Source organism: Tyto alba, unplaced genomic scaffold (assembly GCF_018691265.1).
Source record: "Tyto alba isolate M040663 unplaced genomic scaffold, T.alba_DEE_v4.0 Super-Scaffold_45, whole genome shotgun sequence".
Lineage (NCBI taxonomy): Eukaryota > Metazoa > Chordata > Aves > Strigiformes > Tytonidae > Tyto > Tyto alba.
The window spans coordinates 36,850,482-36,875,889 of NW_024881321.1; the positions used below are offsets into that span (position 1 = coordinate 36,850,482).

The following is a 25,408-nucleotide window of genomic DNA, read 5'->3' on the forward strand; positions in this document are numbered from 1 at the left end:
TTTTTCCAGATTGTAAAATTGATTAAGTTATCAAAGGAGCATCCTATCACATTAGCAATTGGTGATGGAGCAAATGATGTCAGTATGATTCTAGAAGCACATGTTGGTATAGGTAAGTGTGTGTTTTAGAATATTAATTCAAGTGAAATGACAAACATTTACTTCCTGAAAACAGGCAGTCTCAAAGAATCGGGTTATACGTTTTATAGTCAACTTTTAGTGAATTTACCCCAGGAATTTTATGAAATAGAGTGGTGATCTCTTATTAGATCGATGTCATAGCATTATTATATAATTTTTCAAATAATTGTATCTTTGAAATAGTTCTTCAGTTATTAAACAGCTTCATCACTTTTTTTTAAAGGAATCATTGGCAAAGAAGGTCGTCAAGCAGCAAGAAACAGTGACTATGCAATACCTAAATTTAAACATTTGAAAAAAATGTTGCTTGTTCATGGGCATTTTTATTATGTTAGGATATCTGAACTTGTGCAATACTTCTTTTATAAGGTAGGAGAATGCTTATTCTAATGACATAAATCTCAAAAATTTATATGGTAATATCTAACTATATACAGTTTGTGCAGTCAGTTGTACAATTTACGCAATCATTCCATAAAGAGATTCTGTTGAGTGCTAGATGCATAGCTGAAATGGGATTATTGTTTTTATCCAGACCATGAAGTGAAATAGCTTCTACATAGATATATTCGGTAATCTGTGGTATGTTTGAAAGCAAAATTTACTTTGTCTTTTTGTTTTTCCTCTCTTACAAATACCAACACAGACTGTTCTACTTAATTTCAGTACCTTCTTGGTTCTCTCTACAGTGGCCTTTTAAATCAAGATGGATATATTATTTGAGAACCTAGCATAACTTAATTTACATTAGTTTCTATCTAAATTCATTAGGATAGTATAGGTGGAGAAAGTTTATAATGTGCATCCTCCTGTTTAGACAGTTTTGTTGCGTCTAAATATTGGGATCCAATCAAAGTTCTTTCAGTAAGCAATGGAAAATTATAGAAAGGAACTTTCAGATCTTAGTGTTCTTCACAAGGTCTTAGTGTTTGACTATATGTGTGGTTAGGAGAGGATGAAGTCTGGGGCCACAGCTAGAAACATCTTTAAATTACTTTTCTGGGAACTGTGCTAACCAGAGTATCCATTCTTGCTCATCACAGTTTGTGTCCTACTGTGGGCTGTACCTTATTTGCCTTGCCTTAACTGAGCTGTGCTCCTGGATCACAAAATTCATAGCCCTTGAATTTTGAAACCGTAGCCATATAAGTTTGATTTCAAAATATTTTAAATATTTTTCTTAACAGTACTACTGTAAGATGAGAATGTTGATGTTTAACATATGCAGCAGCTCTTCCTACTGTTTCTGCAATGTTTACTATTATTAGTGTTATAAAACTATGTTATACATAACTATAGCTTTGTACAGCATATAAATTAGTGCTTGTATTTCACTTGACTACCCTGTCACTTTGTCTTTCAGAATGTCTGCTTCATTTTTCCTCAGTTTTTATATCAGTTCTTCTGTGGGTTTTCACAACAGGTTAGTTGTTCTTTTTCCCTTAGTGCCATATTTTCTTTTTGGCATTATTTTTAAAAAACGGAACCTTTCACACTCTGCCTGTTCAGCTGAGAAAATGTCTAAGTTAGTATACACATTGTAAAAAGAGCATCACTTTGGGTTCGTATGCTTTTCAGTGGCAATTGCAGTTAGGTTACAGAAATCAATTTTGTGAAATACCATAAAAGCAATGCTATTTTCGAAGTTAAAGAATACCAAAGGAAACCAAAATTTGGAAATGGCAATGCAAAGTGAAATGTCTGTTAGGTTCAAGCTTATTGAACATGGACAGAGGCAATCCCAAAAGATATGTAATTGAACTAGTTGCTCGTTTTTAGAATTCAGAAGGAAAATGGAAGAATAAATTAGTCTACTCCAGGGTGAGCAGGTACGAGGTGCAAACTTCTGATAAAGGGCACCATTCAGTTAGTTGAAATGGAAAAATAAACATGGAAAGATAGAGGAAAAGTAAGCTGCTGGTCACCAGAAAAGTGCCATCATTCAGGAGAGGATCCCGTATTCTCCTTTCCAAATTTTTATTTATTTGCTTTTCCCCTTTGCTTTTGTCTAATTTGTGCAGAAAAATCTACCTCTTCTTTTTTTGAGGAATGAGGGAGCAAAAAACAAAGGAATGAATGATTGAACTGAGAAAAAAAGGAGGTTAAGTTTTCAGGATTAAATTGGACAAGAGGAGGATTTAACTGGGAGAAAATAGTACTGTTGCTTTGAACTTGTGGAATGTCTCATGAGAAAGCTCCAGGAGGAGTAAAAATGACCGAATTTTTTTTTTTTTTTAATCTGCTGCGGTTTTAATTTCAAATGGCTGCTGAAAACTTTGTAGGTTTCTATTAAGTGTTATTAGGATTTAGATATGAAAGCATGTGTTGGTGAAAATTTAGTTTAATTTTCTGTTCTTCTAAGTGCTAAATATATCTCTGAATCGAAAAGGGGATTTTGACAGCAATTTTTACAGCATAAATGATCATCAAGTAGGTTTGGGGAAATAAACAACTCTCTGTAGAGGGCGATGTGGTAAGTTTGAGGGCTGGTTACAACGATGATACACGCATGGAAAAGTAGTTCATCGGGAAGAAGACTCAAAGACGTGTTGGGGTGTTTCTTTGTACAGCACATTGCAGCCACCCACTGCTACAGAACCTGTGGAGCACTCCCCCTTCCTCCCTGCACGTCTCCGTTAGATAGCCATGGAGGAGATAAAAGGGGGGGGGGGGGGATGTGCCAGAGAGGAATTTCTGACTCTGCAGGAATCTACTGTTGTTCAGCTGGGGCAGTTTGGAGTTGGTCTGACAGTTGAAACGATAAGAGGGGCAGATATGTGGACCAAACTATTAAATCAATCTTTTAGTTGACCTTCTGTCCTCCGGATTAATAGGATACAAGTGCAGAGTTATATGACTTAGCAACTGTTAAGGATATTTGCCTCCATTGTGAAGGGATATAGTTTTTTCTGAAGAAGTTGACTCATTGATTTTAAATCAAGTGTCATGCAGTGGATCGTGTTTTAAAATTACAACTAACTGATTTCATTATTTTCCATCTACAGACTTTATATGATACTGCGTATCTAACACTGTACAATATCAGCTTCACTTCTCTTCCTATCCTCTTGTATGGTCTCATGGAACAACATGTCAGTGCAGACACCCTCAAGAGAGAGCCTTCCCTATACAGGTAAAATTAATACATTACACCCTAAAGTTTGACTGTTCGGTTGTGGAATCTGTCTCTATTATAACCCAAGTCCTCAGCATTTTTGTACAAGGTTGCAGTAGAACATCAGATCCACTGCAACAGAAGAGTTGAAGACCACACGCACAGTCTATAAACTACAATAGATACATATGTATTTTTACACATGTATTTACATACTGCAATCCATACTATTCATTTGCTAAATTAGTGAGTGAGACCAAACTAGAAATTACAGTTCTACAAATCAGAATATTTTAGTACACTCTATTTTCTCCAGCCACAGGGAACAGAAATATTTTAAAAAGAGAAAGCATACTTTTTCTTCTATATACATGTTTTATTCTGAAAGAAAAGAAGACAGAGTGTTGTGTCATAGGATGTATTCTGTGTGGTGTCCAACATTGTCCTCTGCATATTGTTGACTCACTTTTCTGCATTGAAACTGTGACTGGTTTAGATTCTTAGCCATTTAAAATACAGTTCTTGACAATTAACTGCATATGGCCATCTAAATTAGGAACAGTGCCTAGTTTTGATTCTTGTCGCAGTGAACCCAATGCACTTCAGAGGGTGGTAACACTAGATAATCAAAGGGAAAACATTTTTTGAGAGGTAATATTACATGTCCAAAGGTTAATCAGTGCAGTGCTATGTTTTTACCTATGAAATTGAATACAAGATACTACTGTTAAAACCCAATCCCCTGCCCCCATTTTTATTCTCTTCTATATTTTAAATGCTTTCAGTTTGGCAGTAGTCATTCAGAATAGAATGTCTTTCGGATTTTTGAAAGCTAGCACAAGTTATTTGTGTTTTGATATCTAACAGTGTCTATCACTGTGCTGTTTTAGGCAGTGGTGCAGCTGTTCTGGGCCAGATGAGGCTATTGTTAGCCACATATGGTTTTGCACTGTATGTTGGTGATCTGTGGGGAGAAATTACTTCATATGGTCATCAGTTTTTAAACTGCATATGGTAAAAGTGCTGGTTGGTAGTAAATGTTTCTGTAATTCAGGGTTTTCATTTAACTGTGTTCTGATTTACTCTGACATATTTTGTGATATACGACATGTTGATGTGTACTCCTTCTGTGTGCAAGAACTAAGGCTGTAATATTTAAATTTTTCTGTAATAAGAAAATGCATGCTAGTGAACAGTTGTTGACCAATCCCTGTATTTTTTGTGTGAAAGCATTCAAGAAATCCAATTTGACCTGAAGCTTCAACTGAACTGCAAAATCCTTGTTTTGCATGTTCCACATAAAATTCATATTTTGTTTTGTTACAATATTCTGTATAGAAGTACCCCATGGAAAATAAAGCAAAGTCTCTAGAGACATCTAGTGTTTCCATTCAAAATCTACATTGGATCATCTCATGCACAGCAAATACTGGAAAACAGATATCTTCTCTAAAAAGATTAAAAAGTAAATAGCTGCAGCACAGGAGAATTTATCATACGGTTGAAATAAGCAAAATTACAGGCAGCAATTAAAAGGATTTGGTAAAAATGAAATTAAAAAAATAGAGAGGAGATGTTCAGGAAGGATTTGGATGTGAAGTTGTAGACAGTTGTCATGTGGAAATGTGGTGGTTTTGCATGCAATCTCTTAATTGTCTTTCCTTCAAAAAACAATGAGTGACATAATTTGTCTAGGATTTTTGAACACGCTCATAATGAATGCATACATCTTCTTTTACACAGAGATGTTGCCAAGAATGCTTTGCTGCGCTGGCGTGCATTTATTTATTGGACATTCCTAGGAGTGTTTGATGCTGTGGTATTTTTCTTTGGTGCCTATTTCTTGTTTGACAACACAGTTGTGACCAGCAACGGACAGGTTAGTGTTGGGTTTGATCAGTCAATCACAGGTAATTTTTTAATGTTGATTGTGCTGTGAACATAGTTTTAAATGTGGGTTGTTTTTTTTTTTCAAGATTTCCAGCGCAGATGATAACTGTTTTATGAGTTATGGTGAGATAGATGACTTATCTGTTTAGCAAAATCTGAACTGTGCTATAGGAATTCTATGTATGAGTAAGCAGAGGCATAGGATTAGATGCAATTTAGGAGAAATAGATATTGTAAATTCCAAGTATTCCTTCAGAATTTACACAGTAACTTTTCTGGTTCGTGCTTAACGTGCATCCGATGAATATCTGATTAACATATCAAAAGACTCGTGGTAGAGTAGTTATGAATGATCATAAAAGAGTTTAAATATAACAGGCTTCTTAAAATAATTAATTATTTTTGACATACGGCAGCTTAAAATAATCTATCTCTACTTGCTTTGCAGTCACATGAATGCAAATTTTAAGAACTTTTGCATTTTATTTATTTTACCCATTGATATTTTGGTCTATTTTATTTGTGTGCTTTTTTTTCTTTTTGCTACTTGCTTCTCTTCCTATCCTCAGCTAATGACAACCAGCACTCACATGGTAAGACTATTGTGGATTTGTCATGATATCCATTTCATCTTTCACTGTTCTTTAATTAAACTGTTAAAGAGCAGTTAAATATTTTCTATAATTATTTGAAAATATCACTTAAACCTATAGATAGAAATGTTCTTTATTGCTCATTTATAAGTACTTAAAATATAAAGAACTTACATAGAGTATAAAGTATATTAAGGTATGTGAGATGTGGTAATGAGCCATGAACTTTAAAAAATAAGTAGGCTTTTTGCTTCCTTGCGTTTTGTTATTTTGTTCTATGCTTTTCTGTAACCTATATTTTGTTGCTGACTCTCTCTGCTATAGAAAATGTATTACATTTTATGCTATGAAGTGCTTGAATGGCTTTAGAAAAGACCCTAAAAGTGAGAGAGAAAATAAATTGTTCACAATTTTGTTGCCTATGTGTAACGTATGTGTTTGCTATAAATGCAATATTCAGTTATCATGAAATACCATCTGTGTGACATCTGTCAGGGAAATGAACCTTAAATGTGTGACAGAACACTTGTTAGAAAGAGCTTTTCTAAGGACATAATGAAGTTCCATTTGACGTAACTGTACACTGCAGCACTTCTTTCCCTGGTCCCGTTATGCCGTCTGTTAGATGTTCAAAGTTCTGCATCAGCTTATATTTATAGTCCTGAAAATTAGACTTCTCATACCTGTGCACGTTTTGTAAAGTTTATATTGCAAATATTCTGATTGGGTTCCTTTTTGAAATTTTAGTCTACTTCTGTGGGACACATTCAATCACATTATTCTTGATAAAGCTCTAAAGCTAGACTAGTGCCTAATTTCCAAATTTGGAATGCTTATATCTACAACTAGATACCCACGTTAATATTTGACGACAAAATGAGTTGTTTGATGAGACTTTGTGACTCTTGAGTGTCAAAGTAGGTTAGAAAATTTGTCATTATCCAGCATGCACGCTTGTGTGTATGTTTTAAACCTAGAGATACTGAGTTGCAATTTTAGATTTGCTAGTGTTCAGGAATAGTCAGCGGTACATATGTGAGTTCATACGTAAATAAATGCTAGTTGGTGTTGATGGTTATTTCCAAGTATTTAAATTATGCTCACATCTGGAAAAATTCAATGAAAGATTTTAAGATCTGAAATGTTTACGGCAACAGGATGTTGTTTTGGAACAGGGAAGAGGTAACAGGCAGGAAAGCAGATAAAAGGGCTGAAGGTAACACTAATACCATAAATAATGTAAGATGATTCAAGTTAGGTTCCAAATTGTTGAAATGGGTGCTGAAGCAAAAATTTCGAGTTCTTCTTTCCTTCCAGAAATTAGTTAATCACCATTGTTGCAAAACTAGTAGAAAGTGAAGAAAGTCAGTGTCTTTCACTTAGATTGATGCCTGCGTCAGAGTAAAATTTACATACCATTAAGCTTGCTTCCAAACATAGTCCTCCTCAGGATGTTTCTCAGTATTTAGAAATTTGTCTGAAACTGTTTGCATGCTGTAGAGTGATATTACTAGAATAATGGAAAAGTGTACTTTCAATCACTGAGAATTACTTCGTAAATGCCTGCCTCAGTCATTTCCTCATAAATAAAGCTAAGATGCCAAAGATTTATCTCTTATTCATTGTTATTAATTTGTGATATTGCTTTGTGTATGGAGTTCCACTTTGAATGTGACATCATAGTTGGTGTTGTAAAAACATATAGGCAGAGACCAACTACATAAGGAATGTAAGAAGAAAAGAAGGCGCTGTAGAAGTAATTGCAGATTGTAAATGTCTTAGTTTACCCATATAATAAAATGTATTCTGTGTGTGATTTTTTTTTTTACTTTAACATTTGATAAGGAGTGGATTAAATATAATTGTTAAGCTGAGTTCAGAGATGGGTAGGAGAAACTAAGTTAAAAGGAGTAACAGAATGGGAAATACAAAACAGCAGGGAGGAAGAGAGGTGAGTAGAATGATGAATTGGAACATGGAAGATCAACAAATACAGTCACAGGAGGAGGAGGGGAAGTCCTGAATAGGCTGGGAGGAGAGCATAATAAAATATTTGTTAATAAACTGGATGTTAACAAACTTACAAAAGAATGATTCACAGCCTGAAGACATGAGTGGTATCTTGAGATACTCAGTGCTGAAAGTGCATTGTGAGTTTTTGTAACTCACACCAGCCCATATTACGCTGCTTAACTTTTTCTGTGCCAAATTAGCAGCCTTATGGAGTCTGGTGTCCCTGTGCTATGACCTCGTTTTCTGAGCCAAAAAGACGGGTAGGTGTAGAGTTTGGTTGCAGCCCAATGCTTTCTACCTAGCCTGACAAGCAGAGACAGGGGAAGGTTGTTTCAAATTTATTTAATCTAGCAGCTTTTATTGGAAATACAGACACATCTGTTCAGTATGCAGAACTTAGACTGACACTAGGCTCTCTGAGAGATGCCAGATATGACATCACAGTATTGTGTAAAATTTAGCTGCAAGAAGAAAGTCAGTAAAGAGCATAATTTGAAGTTCCTGAACCAGATTCCTGTCCAGTTTTAACTGCACTGATTTATTATTTTTTTTTAGGGCACACAAAATACTGTGACGATGGCATGACTGTATAAAATCGTTATATTACATATCGAAGTGAAAGGTCAAAATGCTGGACGTTTTCTGCACTTCATCTTGTGTTCTGTACACTCAGTCATACATTGAGTAGTTTTAAAATCATGAAATCGTTACTCAGAATAATGAGTCAGCCAGCCTTTTTTTTCTTTTAAAATATTTTCTATTCCCAGTTAATCAGATTATCTCAGCCATGTTTCCTACAGATTTCTTTTGTAGGAAGATTCCTACAGATTTCTTCTGTGGCTTGCTGTGGTTTCCATTCAGAGTTTTTCCCATGGCAACACATTTGTGTGATCAGTTCCCCATGTGGATCCCCTTTCATCTAATATTGGGCAACCTCATATAGAATAATGTAGATGGGAAGGGACCCTGGAGGTGATCCAGTTCAACTCCCTGCTTTGTGCAGGGCTAATTAAAATCAAGTTGCTCAAGGCTTTGCCTAGTCTTTTTCAAGTTTTGAATATCCCTGAGGATGGAGATTCCATAACTTTCCTGGGCAACCTGTTCCAATGTTTTTCTGCCTTCATGGTAAAAAAATGTCTCCTAATACCTAAGCAAGATTTTTCCTGTGGCTGAAGAGAGGTCTGCTCCAGTTCTTCGTCTTCATGGTTGTTCTTCAGATATTTGTGGGCGGCTACTAGGTTGTTCCTTAACATCCCCTCCACCAGCCTCAATAAGTCCTGGAACCTTCTCTTCACAGGAGAGCTATAGATTGGGAACCAGCTGGTTGCGTGCCACTCGATCCTTTCCAGTTTTTTTCACATCCTTCCTGAATGGAACAGCACAAAACTGGGCACAGTGTTCCGGGTTCAACCTCGCTGTAGCTGAGTAGATGGAAGTAATCTTTCTTCAGTGGCCCCGTTCCTCGCAATACAGCTCAGTTTTCCCATATATATATATATAGGGAGCACAGTATAGTCTTGTATTCAACCCGGAGTCCACTGTAAGCCCACTGTAACTTCCTTTTCAGCAGTGCCATTGTTCAGCCAGTCAGTTGCAACATATGTTGTTACTCCTCTGTAGGTGTAAAACTTGTCACTTTTCCTTACTTAATTTCATAAAATATCTGTTAGCACATGTCTCAAATCAGTGGAGGTTCCTCTAGGTTGAAACTTTGTCTTTCATTATGTCAGCTATTCTCTGGTTTTGTATCACCTAGCAATTTGCTCATGATGCTTTCCGTGTCACCATCCAGGTCACTGACATAGTCACAATATCAGCCCCTGTATGAGTCCCTAGTGTGAGTCACTGATTACCAGCAGCCAACCAAACATCAGGGACATCGTTGAGGCCAGTGGTCCAGCCAGTTTTCAACTCTAGTAGCAGTCTGTTTACTCAGCCCCTCTTTCCTTATCTTCCAAAGGAGAACGCCGAGTCAAATGACTTGCTAAATTCAAAATAGATTGCATCCACTGCTCTCCCTCCTTAATAGCTCTGTAACCTGTTGCTCCCGTACTGTTGCCTGCTCCTTTCCTTCCCAGGCTTTGCTGTTAAATGCAAGGAGCAGGTTTTGCTCGTGAAGACAAATACCCAGACTGTGGGATACTTAAGCATTTTCTTTAACACCTTCCACTAGCTTGTCTTACTACTCCATCAGCGGACTTATATTTTCCCTTTGAAACGAGGATACCTGCAAATATCCTGTTTGTCACCCGCAACACCCCTTGCTAATCTTAGTTCGAGCTGGGCTTCAGCTGTGATTTTGTTCCTCTCTATCCATATAATGCTCTCATGCTACCCCTTTGCTGCCTGCCCGTATTGTCATCTCTTGTGTGCTCCCATTTTGCCTTTTTGTTCATTCAGAAACTTCCTGCTTGGCCACTTGGATCTTCTGCTGAAATTCCATGTCTTCTTCCTGCAGAAGAGAGTTCAGGAGAGCTCAACAGTTGTCCCTTCCACAACGTTCAGCTCTGTTGGGCACCCTTCTCTTTCATGGGTGGAATACCCTGAATCAAACAAAGCCTCTTCTCCTAAAATACAGTGTCCTAGCTCTGTTGCTTACTTTCGCAACGTTCCTCTGGATCCTGAACGTGGTAGTGTTACTTGTCTGTATAACATGCTGTTGAACCTCCAAGAAATCGTGGGATCCAAGGACAGCAGAGAAGGGAGATCAGAGAAAAGATGATGTCCAAGAAGATTAATGCAATTACTGCAGTTCATTTGTAAATCTCAGTGATTTGTTAACTGTGCTACACTTGATTTTTATTAAGAAAGATGCCTGTGATTAAGAAAGATACCAGGTTGAGTACACTGACTGTGTTCTTCTCCTGTCTGTATGAAATCTGAGGTGTGTACATATAAGGGCAGGAAACCAAAACACTTTGCACTGGCTAGATTGTGTAAGAATTCAGTGTTTCTGCTTAAGTGTCTGTTCCTGACACAAAGTGATCCATAGCTTTAAGAAGTTTATTCTGAAGAATTTACAAAGTAGTGGACAATATTACCTATAACTGCTTTGGGCCATTTTTTATAGATGTTTGGAAACTGGACCTTTGGAACACTGGTGTTTACTGTGCTTGTATTCACAGTTACATTGAAGGTAAGGTATGCTGTATTTTATCCATTGAAACTTTCTTAGAGCTTGTTTTCTCAATGCTGCTTATGTATATCAGTTTCTCTCTACAGCTATTCATTGTTGTATTAAATACAGACTTAAGTTAAATACAGATTTTGCTATCTGTGTCTTCTTACTGTGCTCAAAGTTGAAAAATATATTTTTTTTTTACCTAATTCTGTGTAGAAACCTTCCCTTTTTTTTCAGAGGGTGTCATTTTATTTCATCTCCTGCTGAGTATTCTGTTGCTTCTAGATAGTGATAAATCCATATAATCTCATTGTTTGTTTGTTTGTTTGTTTTCAGCTTGCACTAGATACACATTATTGGACGTGGATAAATCATTTTATGATCTGGGGATCACTGGTGTTCTACATTATCTTTTCTCTGCTCTGGGGAGGAATTATTTGGTATGAACCCTAATATAAATTGCATTGCAAAAGTTGTTTCAGAAATGCAAAGTTGTTACATATTTCACCTCTTTACCCCAAACAGAGCGAAATTTTGCTTTCATATATTGCAGAAATCCCAACAGCAATCACATTTTATACATATCAGCAATGGTAATTAGGAAATGCTTAAGCTCTGAATGTCTGTTAAAATGCTCTTAAAGAAGAATATGAGGAGAAGAACGTCAGGCCTCAGACTGCCACTGGGGCATCTCAGTAGTGTCAGTCGGAAGCAGCCCGGGGCTTGGTTCAGGGAGCCCAGGTTGCCCGTCTGAGGCTGAATGTCACCGGGTGGGTGGTGGCTGTGCAGCTGGGGCTAGCCACCCGCCCTGGCTGCAGCAGTCTAAACGAGAGCCAGGGAGTGGAACTCACACTGAAGTTGGGTGGGTGACCCAGGAGCCCTGTGTTTGAGCTTATTATTTGCCCCCCTTATTTAGCAAAGTGGATTTACTGTAGATGTCTGAGCACCTACTTGTCCTACTGTTGGTAAAAAGCTTTTTAAGAATTAGTGTAACTTTTGTACACAGCCGATTGGAAGTGGTTTGTTTTTTCTGTTAAAAAATTATGGGTATCTGAAACTGAAATTTTGGGGGAGGAGATCAAATTGAAACAAGTTCAAATTCTTACTATGCCTGATTGCCATCAGGGACTGGAATTTGTGTTTCTCACTGTAGAGTGCCCAGCTACAGGGTTCTGTTTTCTAACCTCTTCTGCTGGAGCTGTTCTACATAGTATATGTGAGTAAATGTTTTGAGAGACCAGAGAGAAAGCAGAGGCAACTGTTGCATAGTAATTACGGTGCCATTTTTAATTTGGAGTAAGGATTTGTATTTCAGTGTGTCCTTTGCAAATGAGTAATTTACCCGTCAATTCCTTGGATATTCAGTACCCTTGTCTTCCCCCTCCCCGCCTCCCCCCTCTCACGGTAAGAGCAGATCTCAGTTTCTTTGGCATCAAAATGAAAACAGCTTGCAGGAGTGACAATATCCCTGATAATGTTTTCCAGCGGGCCTTGCCGCGTGTTAGAGATGTAGCTGTTTACGTGCAGAAATGTATTTTAACTTGATTACCTTTTTAGACTGCAAAGACTTCTGTCAAAGTTTGGAAACTAGCAGGAAACTTCCCAGCTGGTAGGAGGGCTTTACGCTGCAGTGTTGCTACAAACTGTGTTGATCTCTGCTCTCAGTAAACACGGCCTCTGGTTCCCATGACCATACAGGCGGTGGCATTTTAACGACCGCACAACCGCCAGAGGAGGTACAGGGAGACACAGAAGCGAAGGCAGGGACAGCGAGGGCAGGCAAAACGCGGTGGGTAGGTTGGCATAGCATGAAACCATCAGAGAGGCTTGGGGGAGTTGGAAAGTTCTGAACAAAGGTGTGGTCAGCGAGCCGTGCTCTGAGCACACGCACAAAGGGGAAGGAGTGTGCGTTGGGAAAGAGGAGGGAAGTGATGGGCGCGACACTGAGAAGAAAGGTAGAAAACATCTGGGGCAAGATACAAAGTAGATGGACGAGCATAAACGGGATAAGAATGTGACTTAGTTTATCTTTGCAAGGGAGAGGCGGCATGGGAGGGAGAACAGCGTGGTGTTTCCTGCAGTTTGGCAGACAGGAGGAGGGTAGTTATCTCTAGTCACCACATGTTCAGATCTCCTTTTGAGAAAACTGGGATGGATGAATTCCCACAAACTGGGAAGCTGAACCCAAAGTATTTAATCACTGTCATAATTTTTATATTTAACATTGCCAATCTTTCTTTTGTGTATTGAAGTGTAATATCTATTTCTTTTTTTTTTTTTTTTTTTTTCCCCGCTAGGCCATTTCTCAATTATCAGAGGATGTATTATGTGTTCATGCAAATGCTATCTAGTGGTCCTGCATGGCTGGGTATAATTCTGCTCATAACTGTCAGCCTTCTCCCAGATGTTCTCAAGAAGGTCTTATGCAGACAGTTGTGGCCTACAGCAACAGAAAGAATCCAGGTAAAAACTTTTTTCGTCGTGAAGCTAGGTTTTTTTGTGTCACAAGTGTCTAATAATTAGACCTCTTTTGAGGTTAGAAATGAGATTAGAACAGAGGTTCCCCAGCTGTGCTGTATATCACTGGTTGTCTACACCAACCACTTTTGAGCGGTATGGTGAAAGACTTTGCCTGTTACTTACATGGTGGTGTTCACCTGGAGCCCGGGGAAACCCCTGCGCCTCCGTAGCAGCAACCACGGGGAAACTGGCTGGTGAGGGTGGTGGGAGACAGGTACGTGGCTCAACACGATTCCTGATTTGAAGAGATAAGGGCAGGGGATGGGGATCTCTGTGAGGGTGGGTAGGAGGCACTTGCATCGGCCTGGGCAGCGTTGCTCCTGCTGTTGTGGAGCATTCAGATGCGCTACCCGCACCCCTTAATTGAAGTAATTATCTTCCATACCGAGTCATTTTACTGCATAAATGAAACTCTGATGTGGACATTTTAGCATTTGCCATGCAAGCCGAGCGTAGTTATCTACAATGGAAAACCAGATAAAAAAAGCTAAGTTCAAAATAAAATCAGTGGGAAGGGAAGGTGTGATTTTATTGAAATCCCCTTTAAAGCAGGGATTTGCACAAGCAGTTGAAATTCTTTACCAAGGGACTCTACAGCTGCATGTGTGTTTCTTAGCGAACAAATCCAGAATTTATACACTTAAAATAAATGTGATGAATATATAGGATGTTGTTAAAGATTATGTAGTAAACTCATGCCAGCGTTCATATTGCATGATCTCTGGAATATAATTTCTTAGCAAAATATTTTATACTGATGCTGTGCCCGTTACAAAAACACATGTATTAAAACTTATATCCTATTAATAATTCTTTCCTCTTTTATATTTAAACTTACATTTTGCCTGTTCCAACACGTTTGGTTTTTTTTTTCTCCATAAACGTGCCTAGCTGTGCCAATGGGAAGAGTATTTTAAAATGTGTTGTCTCCTTTTTTCTGATCAGGCCAAAAGCAGAAACTACTGTGTAAATACAGGCCTGCTCTGCTGAGGCTGAAAGGGAAGCCAGGTTCTGTAGGAAGCACGGTGCTTTTCTGGGGCCATCAAACCAACCCCAGCAGAGAATATTACCTGTATTTTTGACCCCAACAAACTTTCATATATTATATGTTCAAAGGTGAAGGACAGTAGAGGTGTTGAACCTAAAACTTAATGTTACTGCTCTTGCCCTTTTCAGCCTGTCAACTGCCACGGGTAGTGTAAAATAATGAGTTACCAGCAACTGTGTGTAGGGATTAGTTAGCACTTTACTGATGTTTATTTGAGAAGATACTCTGCATTCAGAGGAAAGGAATAAAGGAACTTTACTTCCAAGGAAAGTAAAATTTCTCCTTTGGCAAAGGTAAAAAATTCTTCTCTCGTATCTGCAAAGTAACAGCCCTTGTCACTGTTTTGTATTCCTTGGATGTACAGTTGTGAAAATGCCCTACTTCAGGAGGACAGCAAAGAATAAAGAAGAGCAGAAAAGCATTCCCAGTCAGATCAGCATTTAGTGTTTTTCTGTTTTGATATCTTTAATAGATTTCTCTTTTCCATATACCCCACTTGGGGAAGAAGTTGATCTCAGTATAGGTTCTGCATGCTTAATTTAAAAGTCTAAAGAGGGAGAATGAGGTTGGGTTAATGCAAAGAAACAGGCTAGCAAACAAATGCCCCAAACAAAGGTTTTGCAGCATTTCTTACAGACATTGTATATTAATGCTGGAAAAATGAATCAATTGTAAAGCAGACTTTGGGCTTAACAATGGCAATATTCATTTTTTGATATTTAGTGGAAGAATTTTGACTTTTAATCAGATATGTCCCTTGTGTTTCTTCTTTCCTCTCTTTGTTTCTTCCGTCTTCCAATCCACTTTGTCTAAATAACTGCTACCTTGCTTTAAACATAAATGATGTGCACGGTTACTTCCTACAATCTTCTGGGGAAATCAGACTAAACATCAGTGCCTTTCTGTTGAGCAGTCCACCATCTTTATGCTTTCTCAGACTTCAAGCAGTCTAAGTTTCTAATGGAACAAAAGGTGACTTTTTTCTGCCTTTCTGCATGCTTGGCCATTTCATTCAAAGGACAGTAAAAAGTTTGTCATCAGAAGTTATTTACCATACTCATTATCTCCATTTCTGATTCACATCAACTATATTTTGGAGAATACTTTTTAGTATAGTTTTTTTCCTTCTTTTGTTTATCTAAAAGATTCTATGAATCATTGTCACAATCTGTCACTATAATTTGTGTCACTGTTGTTACTGAACTTTACATAATGTTTCTGCCTCAAGAATCTAGGAGTCTTAGATCCCCATTTTAATCGTTGGTCTATCTGTAGGTGAATGCATGTCATGTTTGCATTGTACCTGAATAAATGGGATAGTTGCCACACAAAGGAGTGCTAATTCTGATTACGCTGACGTTACTGGCATCATACAGAAAATGCACTGGAAGCCATTTAAGCGATCTTTGGAATATATTAATATATCTGCTCTGCTCTGGTAGAAGAAAATGGAAATTTTTGATTAATAAGTTATTTCCAGCATGCGTGTGAAACTGAGTTTTCCTTATATTCCATTTTATGAAATTCTGTGCTCTTTTTAGAAAGAAAACAGCTCAAGCTCCAGAAGTATATGACATTTAATATAGTATAAAAGTAGAAGAAATGTTAGTAAATCTTGGCTTTCCTACAGTCTGCAAGAAAACTATTCTTGACTTAACACGGTTGGTTTCCCTTGCAGATCTTGTATATTTATTTCTTAACTGGTTAAGATAAAAAATACATTTCCTCTTTCTTTCCCTCCTCAGACATGTATAGTCAATAAAATTGACTGTAATCATGTAAGTCACAGGGAAAATACATTTTTTTTTCACTATTGAAAACTCTGGCTAAAATTGGCTTTTAAGTGCCTTACAGTTGGTTTGAACTGAACTTCTAAACAACTATTTTTAAACTTAGTGCATTCCTGTAAGCTATATTGCTTTCTTGGTAATAAAAGGGCTTCTGGAACAGTTGAAAAGATTAACATAGGACTAGCAGCTACCTCCCGGGTTACTAAGTTAGTTCTCAGGCAATGAGAAGGCATAAAGCGTTCGAAGCAGTGCTTAGGCTTCGAAATTTTTCAATTATTTGAGAGTCAGTCCAGTGTGTGATGGGTGATTGTTTACCATCGTTGTCATTCAGAGGTTTTTAAACATTCCAGATACAGTTCTGGGGATTTTGGAGAGAGCTCTTCAGTGAGAGTGAAATATATACACACATAGACATACACATATGTGTGTATACACATCTATTGTGTACATACAAGTCTATGTATGTATATGTGCATGTATATTTATATATATACACACATATGAACTGTTGGCTTTCTTGGGCTAAAACATTAATTCTGCAAAAGCTTTGGAGGAATCTGTTGTCTTTTGGTAATTTCGCTTAAAATCCTCTCATGTCTCATGCATGTTCCAGTGATTCTGGCTCACTGAAACAAGCTGAATTTTGTGCTTTAACTGGAAATCGTGCAGCTGTGAGATTTCTTTCAGCCTTTACTGTTAAAAAGCAAGAGGGTATTTTTTTAATATATCCAATCTACATTAATTGATTTTATTTCTTTTTGCTTTACTCTTTCATTAACAGCAGAAGCTCGGCAGCTCTGTTATGGAAAATATAAATTAACTTTAAATAATCCTCTTTTCATGTTTATAATTGTCACTTCGATTGAGAATGTTTCAGCAATCCCAAATACATTGGAGCTGAAATGCCAGGTGTTTTGATTCTGAGCTGTAAATAACTTCTGTGCTTTCATCCCTTTTTAAGACGTATTTTGCTTTTTCTTTTTGCTTCTGACTGATGTTTTTTCACTTCACTTTCACTTCAGTCACAAGATTGGCCCATCAGCCTCATTATGAGATCTCTGCCCTTTGCTGCGCTTGGGGAAACCCAAAGTGGTACTTTTGCCTGGGGAAGCCTCTCAGGGAATTGCTCATTCTTCTGTTCCTCAATGGGCTTAGCTGCTGTTGAACAACTGCGCAGTGCTCTTAGAAACCTGGTTGCCAGCAAACTGTTGCCTTTCACGTGTTGGGCTCACTCTTCTAGGGAAAACAAAGAAATGGATCTTGCTATTGCAATATTTGAATCCCGTGGAAGAAGTTACCTTGGTAACTCTCCTGCCCTCTCTCCCCGTGGTGTAATGGCTAAGCTGTAAGTCAGCCTCCATTAGCACCGGCCCTGTCACCTCTCTCCGTGCACCAGTCGCTCTGGGGGGCAGTGCACGCCTGAATTTGGAATCAATTTGGCCTCGTCATATTACAGGGACCTCTCCCATTCAGTACAGGTTGCTGTCAGAGGGGCAGGACACACAGCCCAGGGTACGTAGTGATAGTACAGTTAGGTGCTTTTGAGAGTAATTAAGTATTCTTAACAGAGTTTGAAATGCTGCTAAAAACATCCTCAGAGTGGCTTAACCCCGGGATCAAGAAACAGAAAACTTGTTTTACACTGAAAACCTTTCCTCTTTAAATCTATCAGAAAATCCATCCCTTGCACAGGATTTTGCTACGATAGCTACATTTGTACCAAGTGGTACAATTCATTCACATTTCTCCTCTCGTGTTCACCAAGAGTCTCACTGTTTTTCCTCATCCTTGCAGAAGAGTAGGAGGCATAAAACAGCCCTAAATGCACTGGCGAACAGCGATGGGCCACTTCTTGAAGGAAATCTTTCAGCTTCCAAGCCGTAATTAGATCAAAGCTAGGTAACAGCACTGGACGTGTTGCCAGTTTGGATTAATTTCTATTGGTGAACTGTCCTATTTACAAATCAACTGTTTCCTCCAGAGTTTTTGATGTACTTTATCAATATTGATACAAAATCATTGTGTTTTACTTGGGAGAGCCTAGTTTTTGCAAGACATGTTCCGTGCCACAGGTAAGATCTTTTTTTCGGACACTTACTCAAGTAAGGCAAAACAATGAATCAATATACCCATGTTAAAGTCCTATAAATACATTATGTTACGTATAGGTGTTGTGTGACTTTTCTTCTGTAAGAACTGCAGCCATTATTGCAGAGTGTACTCACACTACACCATGGTGTAGAATACATAAAGTCAGAAGTAACGCTCACCCATGAGCAGTTTATCCGCCGTCTCCCACACTCTTGAATACATATAGAGACCAAATGCAGACAGTAAAACAGAAGATAACTAGACAAAAGCGAGTTACTTGTGAACAGGACCTTGAGTCAGGAGGCTGGGGCTGTATATCTGACAGTACCTGCCATAGGCAATGTGTTCTGCGTAGACCAGTGCATTGCTGCACCGCTGCTTCGGATCGAGAGAAGCGTGGTAGCCTTGCCAAAGACCTGAGAGAGCAGTAGGAAAGGTGAGCTCCTAAATCCTCCAAACATTGGGACAGCAGAGTTAAGTTCTCTGCTTTACATCATCTCCTTGCCACGCCACTGATTACACAAACAAGTATAAATGAGAAGGTACACTTTTTACTCAGAGACATTCCCACCTGGGTGCTGTATGCGCTCCAGTCCCTTGGTGCTCTCCCGACCCCAGAAGCAGCACACAAGGAGTTAAGTGAAGGTGCAAAGTACCAAAATGTGAAGAGGACAAAAGCAGTGTAATGTGCTGGTGTGGCAGTTGAGGGGTGCTTTTTGATGTACTTTTAATGATTGCTACACAAGTAGTAATAGAAAACCCCACTTTCTTAAGTAGCTTCAAGCATGGCAGATTGAAAGCGTTTGCCTTGGAGCTGTGGGTAGAAAAAACATTATTTTATTTTTAAAAATACGTGTGGTAACTAAAATTCTTCACTTTCTAGCTGGAAGAATAGGAAAAATAGTTGCCATGCAGTGTATGACTGCTCCCTCTGACATTTCCAAAGTCTGTTAATCTGTTACCTCACTATCTACATTTTTCTGTATTAATGTTGGTATTTGGTCTATATGTGTGTTTAAAAGAACCCAGGCCTCACTGTCAGTGAGCAGTTTGGTATAGTTTACTGACTTTTCCAAGAGTAATTGTTGTAACAGAGCTTTCTGATTGCTCTTGGTTATGCAAGAGTAATGTTTTAAGCTTGTGATTGGCATTAAGAGTGTAACATTAAATCTCAGCCAAACTTCTGTGAGCTACATTATTAGTCTTTATTTTGTGATTTTGCCCCCTTTGCTACCGTGTTGCTGTTAACAGGGGAGGAGGAAGGGGAGGATTAAGAATAGAGGATCAATCAGTTTATATAGCGCTCAGGGAGAAAGTGATTGAGAAGATTGATTTGAATCATGCTTATAATGCATTTATATCTTACATACCATCACATAACCTCCATCCCCCTATACCTGGAAATGATATGTGCATTTGGCAAGAAGAATTAGATAAACTCACTGGGGAAAGAAAGTGCTGTGCTAATTTTCTTTTAGTTTGTGCACATGTTCCAGGGTCTCATCGTGCAGCCGTGGTGTTGCTGCAGTCCCGAGTATTTCCTGAGTGGAGGTGCAGATTCGGCCAGAGTGTGGAGGGATTATGTGGCACAGATAAATTTTAATGGACAGTTAGACCAAGATAGTAGCCTGATGTGTAGCATAAATTACCTGTATAGATGCTACATGTAACCTAAGCATGTCCAATATCAGATACTGCTTAGAAGCACAAAGCAAGCACATCAAATGTCCGGAACTTTCATCTGTTGGCACAAACCAACTGTAAAGAATTCCCTCTCTTTGGAAATACAGGGACGAGTACTTGTAGCTGTTCTGTCTTAAAAATTCCCCACACGAAGTGCTGACTAAGGAAGTTCAGAGATAAAAAGATGTACCCGGAGAGATTGCAAAATGTAAATACAAACCTGATTTAAATCAGTTCCATTTGAAAGCAGTCCTATGTGTCTTCATCTGTTCTCTCAAGAGCTATCAGTTTTAGAGATTATATGTGAAGTTATGCCCGGTTCTCTAGGTCTTAATATAAAACTAATCATGTTGAAAGTGGTTGATTGCTCAACAACATGAGAGGAGGGTATACCTTGCTATGAAATGAATAGCCAGAGTGGCGATTTAGTGAAGGGCACAGTGGCCCTTTGAAAGAACACAGTCATAGACTTTTTGCTCCAAAATCATCTACTTACTGTGTATTTGTTTTTTTTCTCTTGAACAGAATGCATCGAGGCACTGTCGGGAGCACATCTCGGAATTCACACCTCTTGCCTGTCTGAAAAGCCCAAGATACAGGAGCAGTGACTGCAGCAGTGCCCCAGCAAGAAGGTCTAATTCTCATTCTAAAAAAATGATGTTTACGCACTGGAAAGGCGTTGATTATTCAGTACTTCCATCTGTCTTTGGCTATTCCAATAAGCATTGCCGGGCCAGTGCGGGCTACCACTACAGTAGGTCAGGTTTGGAAACGTCTGTATGACAGAACACCAAGTCAAGCCTTTAAAAACTGTATTTTTGTTTATTTCTTTTTTTCAGGAAACAAACATGTCACAGAAATATATTAAAAACTATATGTGGCTTTTGCTGTCTGAGGTAGTGTTCAGACAAACAGGATCAAGAGCTAGAAGTATGAACCCTTCCAGGCCAATAGGCCTCTTTTTATGTTTTGAACTACTGGAGCAATGAACAATCTGTACAGTCTGGTACTGTGAGACTGGTAGCACTAAAAATACTCTTCATCCTGTGTCAAGACTTTTGTGCTTTTACTGCTTCTGTCATCTTTAGTCATTTTCTTTGTTACTTGAAGTGTATAGTTTCAGTCAGTGACCTACATTTTTGAGATCAACAGTTTTAATTTTCAGCCAGAAGCAATGACCTCAGTTATCTCCAATGAAAGTCTCCTAAAGCGTATTTAACAAGTGCTGTTTCTGATTTTCCTCTGTCCTTTTTCTTTCTTTGCTCTTTCTGTAGAACAAACTGCTGTTTCCTCTGTGCAAATCTGCTTTCAAGAAACACTCTCTAATGTTCACTTCCTTGTAAGTGGCCAAATCAGGGCTATGTCTGGTTTTCAGCTAGTTTTCCCCTGTAGAAACACAGCCCAAACAATCCTTGTGTGGAGTAGGTACACGCTATACGAAGTCAAGTTGGCTGTTAAATAGGTAACTGTCATCAGTGTTGATACCTACTCACAAATGGAATGTAAGCATTTTGCCAGAAAGGTCTTAGTGAATTGGTCAAAGATGCAGGTCACCCAGTGTTCCCACTTCCTTTCCCCATGACTGAGAAATATGCACAGCAGGAAATATTCTATATTAAGCTTTTTTTGACACTTTTTTTTTTTTTCTCCTTAAAAGAAGAAAGGCTGTTTTTCGAAACAGGCATCTTTTGCTATGTGGATTCATCCTCTTATTTTTGATTTTTCTGTGTGGATGGTTAAATACTGGCTAATTGGCTTGGTAGATGTCTCACAAAGCACACAACTGTTGACTTTTGCAAGCAACCCAGGAGGTGGCCCACGGCTGCTTACTAACAGTTGAACTGTAGTTGTGACACAGAAACTAGTCTGACTGCAAGGATTCTGCGTGAATTACTTCCAGAATGACAGCCAACTTGCACTTCTATTTTCTCTGCTTCGTTTATGTTACCTTGCACTAATTCAACTATTAGCTGTGTCCTTGTCTTGTTTCTTTAGTCCAGTGTTTTATTTTGGGGTGCAAAAATATCTGAAGGAGTAATCTTGATTTCAGTCAGTTTCAGCCTGGTGGTTAGAACCGGTTAATAACCACAGTCATTAAATACCTCTGGGAGGACGTTAGCTAAAAATTTATTTCAATCTGAAAACAAAATATTTGGAATTAGAGCTGCAGCCTTCATTGGAAGACCTGGCCAAGACTCTGTTATTTGTCTTTCGAATGGACTAGGGTGACAGAGAAAAATTATTTCCCTTTTTGTGTTAAAAAAAACACAGACAAACAACAAAACCGAAGTCAAAATAGTTGACTTACTAATCTACTGCTTAATAAAAGAAAAATCAGCCTACTAGGAAATGTTCCTCACAATATTTCGAGTGATTTCTGCATTAAACAAACAGAAATATTATTAAAATGCCCTGGGACAAGCAGAGATTGTAAAGCGAGTTGTGAAATTTTCAGTATACCAAAGATAAGAGAATTTTAAGAAGTCTAATGGTGAGCACCACAGATGAAGGTATTTTTACCATTTAACATGTAGCACTTTTAAGTTTCAAAGAATGTCCTCGTAGCAGTAACATTTTGAAATACATACATACGTGTGTGGGTGTGTGTACATATTCTTGCCATTGCAGACTTGAATGTTGGTCAGTTAGAACTGTCCCCTACATAAAACACTGGTGTATATATTTTTAAAAAGTTAATATGGGTATAAATTTTATACCAGTAGCAGTGACAAATTTCTTGTGTGTAGTTAACAAATTATTTGTAATGTATTTTTTAGAAATCTTAAAATTGCCTTTGCACTGAAATATTTTTCATACTGTAGCTATTTATAAATCTGTTTTACGCTTACATTTGTTAACACACCATTTCTATTTTTTTGAAGTATATGTTTTGAAGGCTTTTTTTATACCTATGAGTTTTGGCCACTTAAATTTAGCTTAGAGTGGAGTTGTGGCTGAATGCTAAAATTCTAATTTTTGTCAAATTAGAAATATAGGTCTATTGCTCTGTCAGTCTCACCCAAACTGCTGATGTTTTGTTGGTATTTGTGAGAGCGGCAATTAGAGCGCTGTACTGTCAGTGCTATCCTATTACTGCTAGCTTTTTTACACTATAAAGCCTCCTGCTTTTTTACTTTTCCGAGTTCCATATTTTAGCCTTAAATAAGGAGATTTTTGCTTGATGTTTTTGAAAATGCTGCATTCCCGTTCTGCCTACTAACAAAGCAATTCCTTGCGCACTTCACGTAGCCCTGCACTTAGAAATTATTGCCAGTGTTATTCAGGCTGAAACACCTATATAAGTGCTTGGGAAATTTCCGTGAGACACGCCGTTGTTGGAGGAGAAGGAATGCTTGAATTTAAGTGGAAGTTTCTGCTTTGATTTAGCAATACTTTTGCCTTTAAAAGTTGGCACTGTTTGTTTGTTAAAATAGACCGTTTAATGGAAAAACCATAGAACACCGACTCGGTTTCACTTGATGTGCTTTTGCTTCAGTCCCTGTTCCTATTGCCATGAAAACCTAGTCCACTGCAGCAGGTGTTAACTTGGAGTTTCATTGTAAATGGATCGGACGATACAAAGAGGGAAAAGTAGAAGTTAGATCAGAATGCACTAGAATGTTTTATTATGGATGGGACACTGAAAGGAGACAGATTGTTATGTATTAAAAAAAAAAAAAAAAAGAATAATAAAGGGGAAAAGTATAAAAATCTATATAACTTCCTAACTTGCCTTGTTTAACTTGTTGCAGCTTTAACAGCGTAGTGTCTCCATAACTGCTTCTATTAATGTCTTGAATCTGGTAAGCGCTAACCAAATGTATGTGAAGACTTAGAAAGTATTTCAAGCTTTTTGGCCACTGAAGTTCATATATTCCTGCAGTGGCTTGTGGCAAAAGATCTTTTTTGCTTTACCATGTACAATAATTGTTTGTTCAGCCACTTAATGTAAAAGCTTACAGTTTACTTTCTTGCTTGCATTAGCCTGTTTGTCTTGACCCAACTGGCTTGCAAACGTAAAAGGAAAAAATAGCTTCATTGAGCAACTGCACTACTTTTCTTTTGGAAGCCAGCGGGATCATTGTGCTCATGCTACTGTCTCTGTTAAAAATGCTTTAATGGAAATTTGTGAAAGTATTATGAAAGTAAACAAGTACGTGATTCTACTTTGCAGAATAATCTCAAAATCAGTTTGTATAGCTTTAATTTTTTACCTTACGAAAATTTACAGAATTTTAATCTGCATCGTATCTGACATAAATTCTGTGCTGTGTACACACTGCATTTTAAATGTCCTTTCATCATCAATGTAAAGTAGAATCTGCGAAAGTTGCTGTATGGGGGCTGGGGGGTAGTTATCTGTGCATTAAACATTAAAGATGTCTGTAGTCATCAGCACCAAATACTGACAACTTATTTTTAATTGTACAATTAGAGGTGCATTTATTTGAAAATAAATCAGCCTTCAAATCTAATGTTTAGATTATCCTATACCACTTCATTTATCTGATTTGAAGAGTCAGTGTGTGAATACATCACTGTAAAGTTTATTTTCAGTGCTATATTTTTAACTTTTATTTCTGTGGATAACCAGATGTAACTTGTTTATATTCAGTCACATTTTGGATCCTTATGTAGAATATATAAGCAGGAGACATGAATCTGCTTGCAATAAATATAAACATTCAAAACTGGTTTAAGTTTGCTCACAAATAATTAAAATCATTCTAGGATGAATATGAAATGGTTTCATATTAGTCTGTAATAAAATGTAAGTAGATAACAAAAAATGGAATGAGCGTTTGGTTCTGTTACTGAATATGCTTGTAGTCACGTTTGCTTTCAGAGTATGTGTAGCCAGCTAAAAAAGCAAGCTAACAAAAAGGGAAATTCAGAGAAAACTGGAACATGAGTGGTGTGGGGGGGGGAGCTGTTGCAAAGCTAACAGAAACTGGAACCAGTCCAGGAGAACTTTGTTCCTCCTGCACAGGTTGGGTAAGTGCTAAAGCTCGTTCCACACCAAACTTGTAAGCTACACATGGGAAGATCTGTATTTCCCTGTGGTTCGGCCGTGCGGGGCACCCAGAGCTATTTCTCCTTTCTTTTGCAATGTTGGCAATTTAAAGAAACTGAATTAAAGGCAAAACCAATGTGCTCTGCCATCTCGGCTGGTAGCGGCGTTCACAGATTCTTACAAAAGAGGCTGAGTGCACAGAAACACCATCATTTTCTTTCATTTGGTGTTACAATAATAAGGGACTTTACGTAGGCTCGAAACTATTACAGACTATGGAGCGCACTGACGCAGTCGGGCTGAGGGCACCCGAACCAGCCCCCCGAAGCAATTCAGAGAGTCGGGCTGGGTGCCAGCCCCTTCCACGCTGAGGCTGTCTAGGATGCTGA

At 38.1% G+C, this 25,408-nt stretch overlaps 1 protein-coding gene across 8 annotated transcripts in view; it reads left to right on the top strand.

The window, feature by feature from the left end:
* Positions 1-24,699, top strand: part of ATP11A (ATPase phospholipid transporting 11A) — a 132,859-nt gene extending 108,160 nt beyond the window's left edge. For 2 of the 8 annotated variants that reach the window (XM_042805953.1, XM_042805959.1), the window contains 10 exons: positions 10-112; positions 365-510; positions 1,505-1,564; positions 3,147-3,274; positions 5,000-5,135; positions 5,716-5,739; positions 10,823-10,888; positions 11,210-11,313; positions 13,171-13,336; positions 20,531-24,699. In XM_042805953.1, the coding sequence (XP_042661887.1) occupies positions 10-112; positions 365-510; positions 1,505-1,564; positions 3,147-3,274; positions 5,000-5,135; positions 5,716-5,739; positions 10,823-10,888; positions 11,210-11,313; positions 13,171-13,336; positions 20,531-20,788 (1,191 nt within the window). In that variant the 3' untranslated portion in view covers positions 20,789-24,699. Of the gene's footprint in view, positions 1-9; positions 113-364; positions 511-1,504; positions 1,565-3,146; positions 3,275-4,999; positions 5,136-5,715; positions 5,740-10,822; positions 10,889-11,209; positions 11,314-13,170; positions 13,337-15,324; positions 15,414-18,025; positions 18,131-20,530 lie in introns of all 8 variants that reach the window. The other 6 variants (XM_042805955.1, XR_006166779.1, XM_042805956.1 and 3 more) reach the window with 6 other exon arrangements.
* The last annotated feature ends 709 nt before the right edge of the window (positions 24,700-25,408 follow it).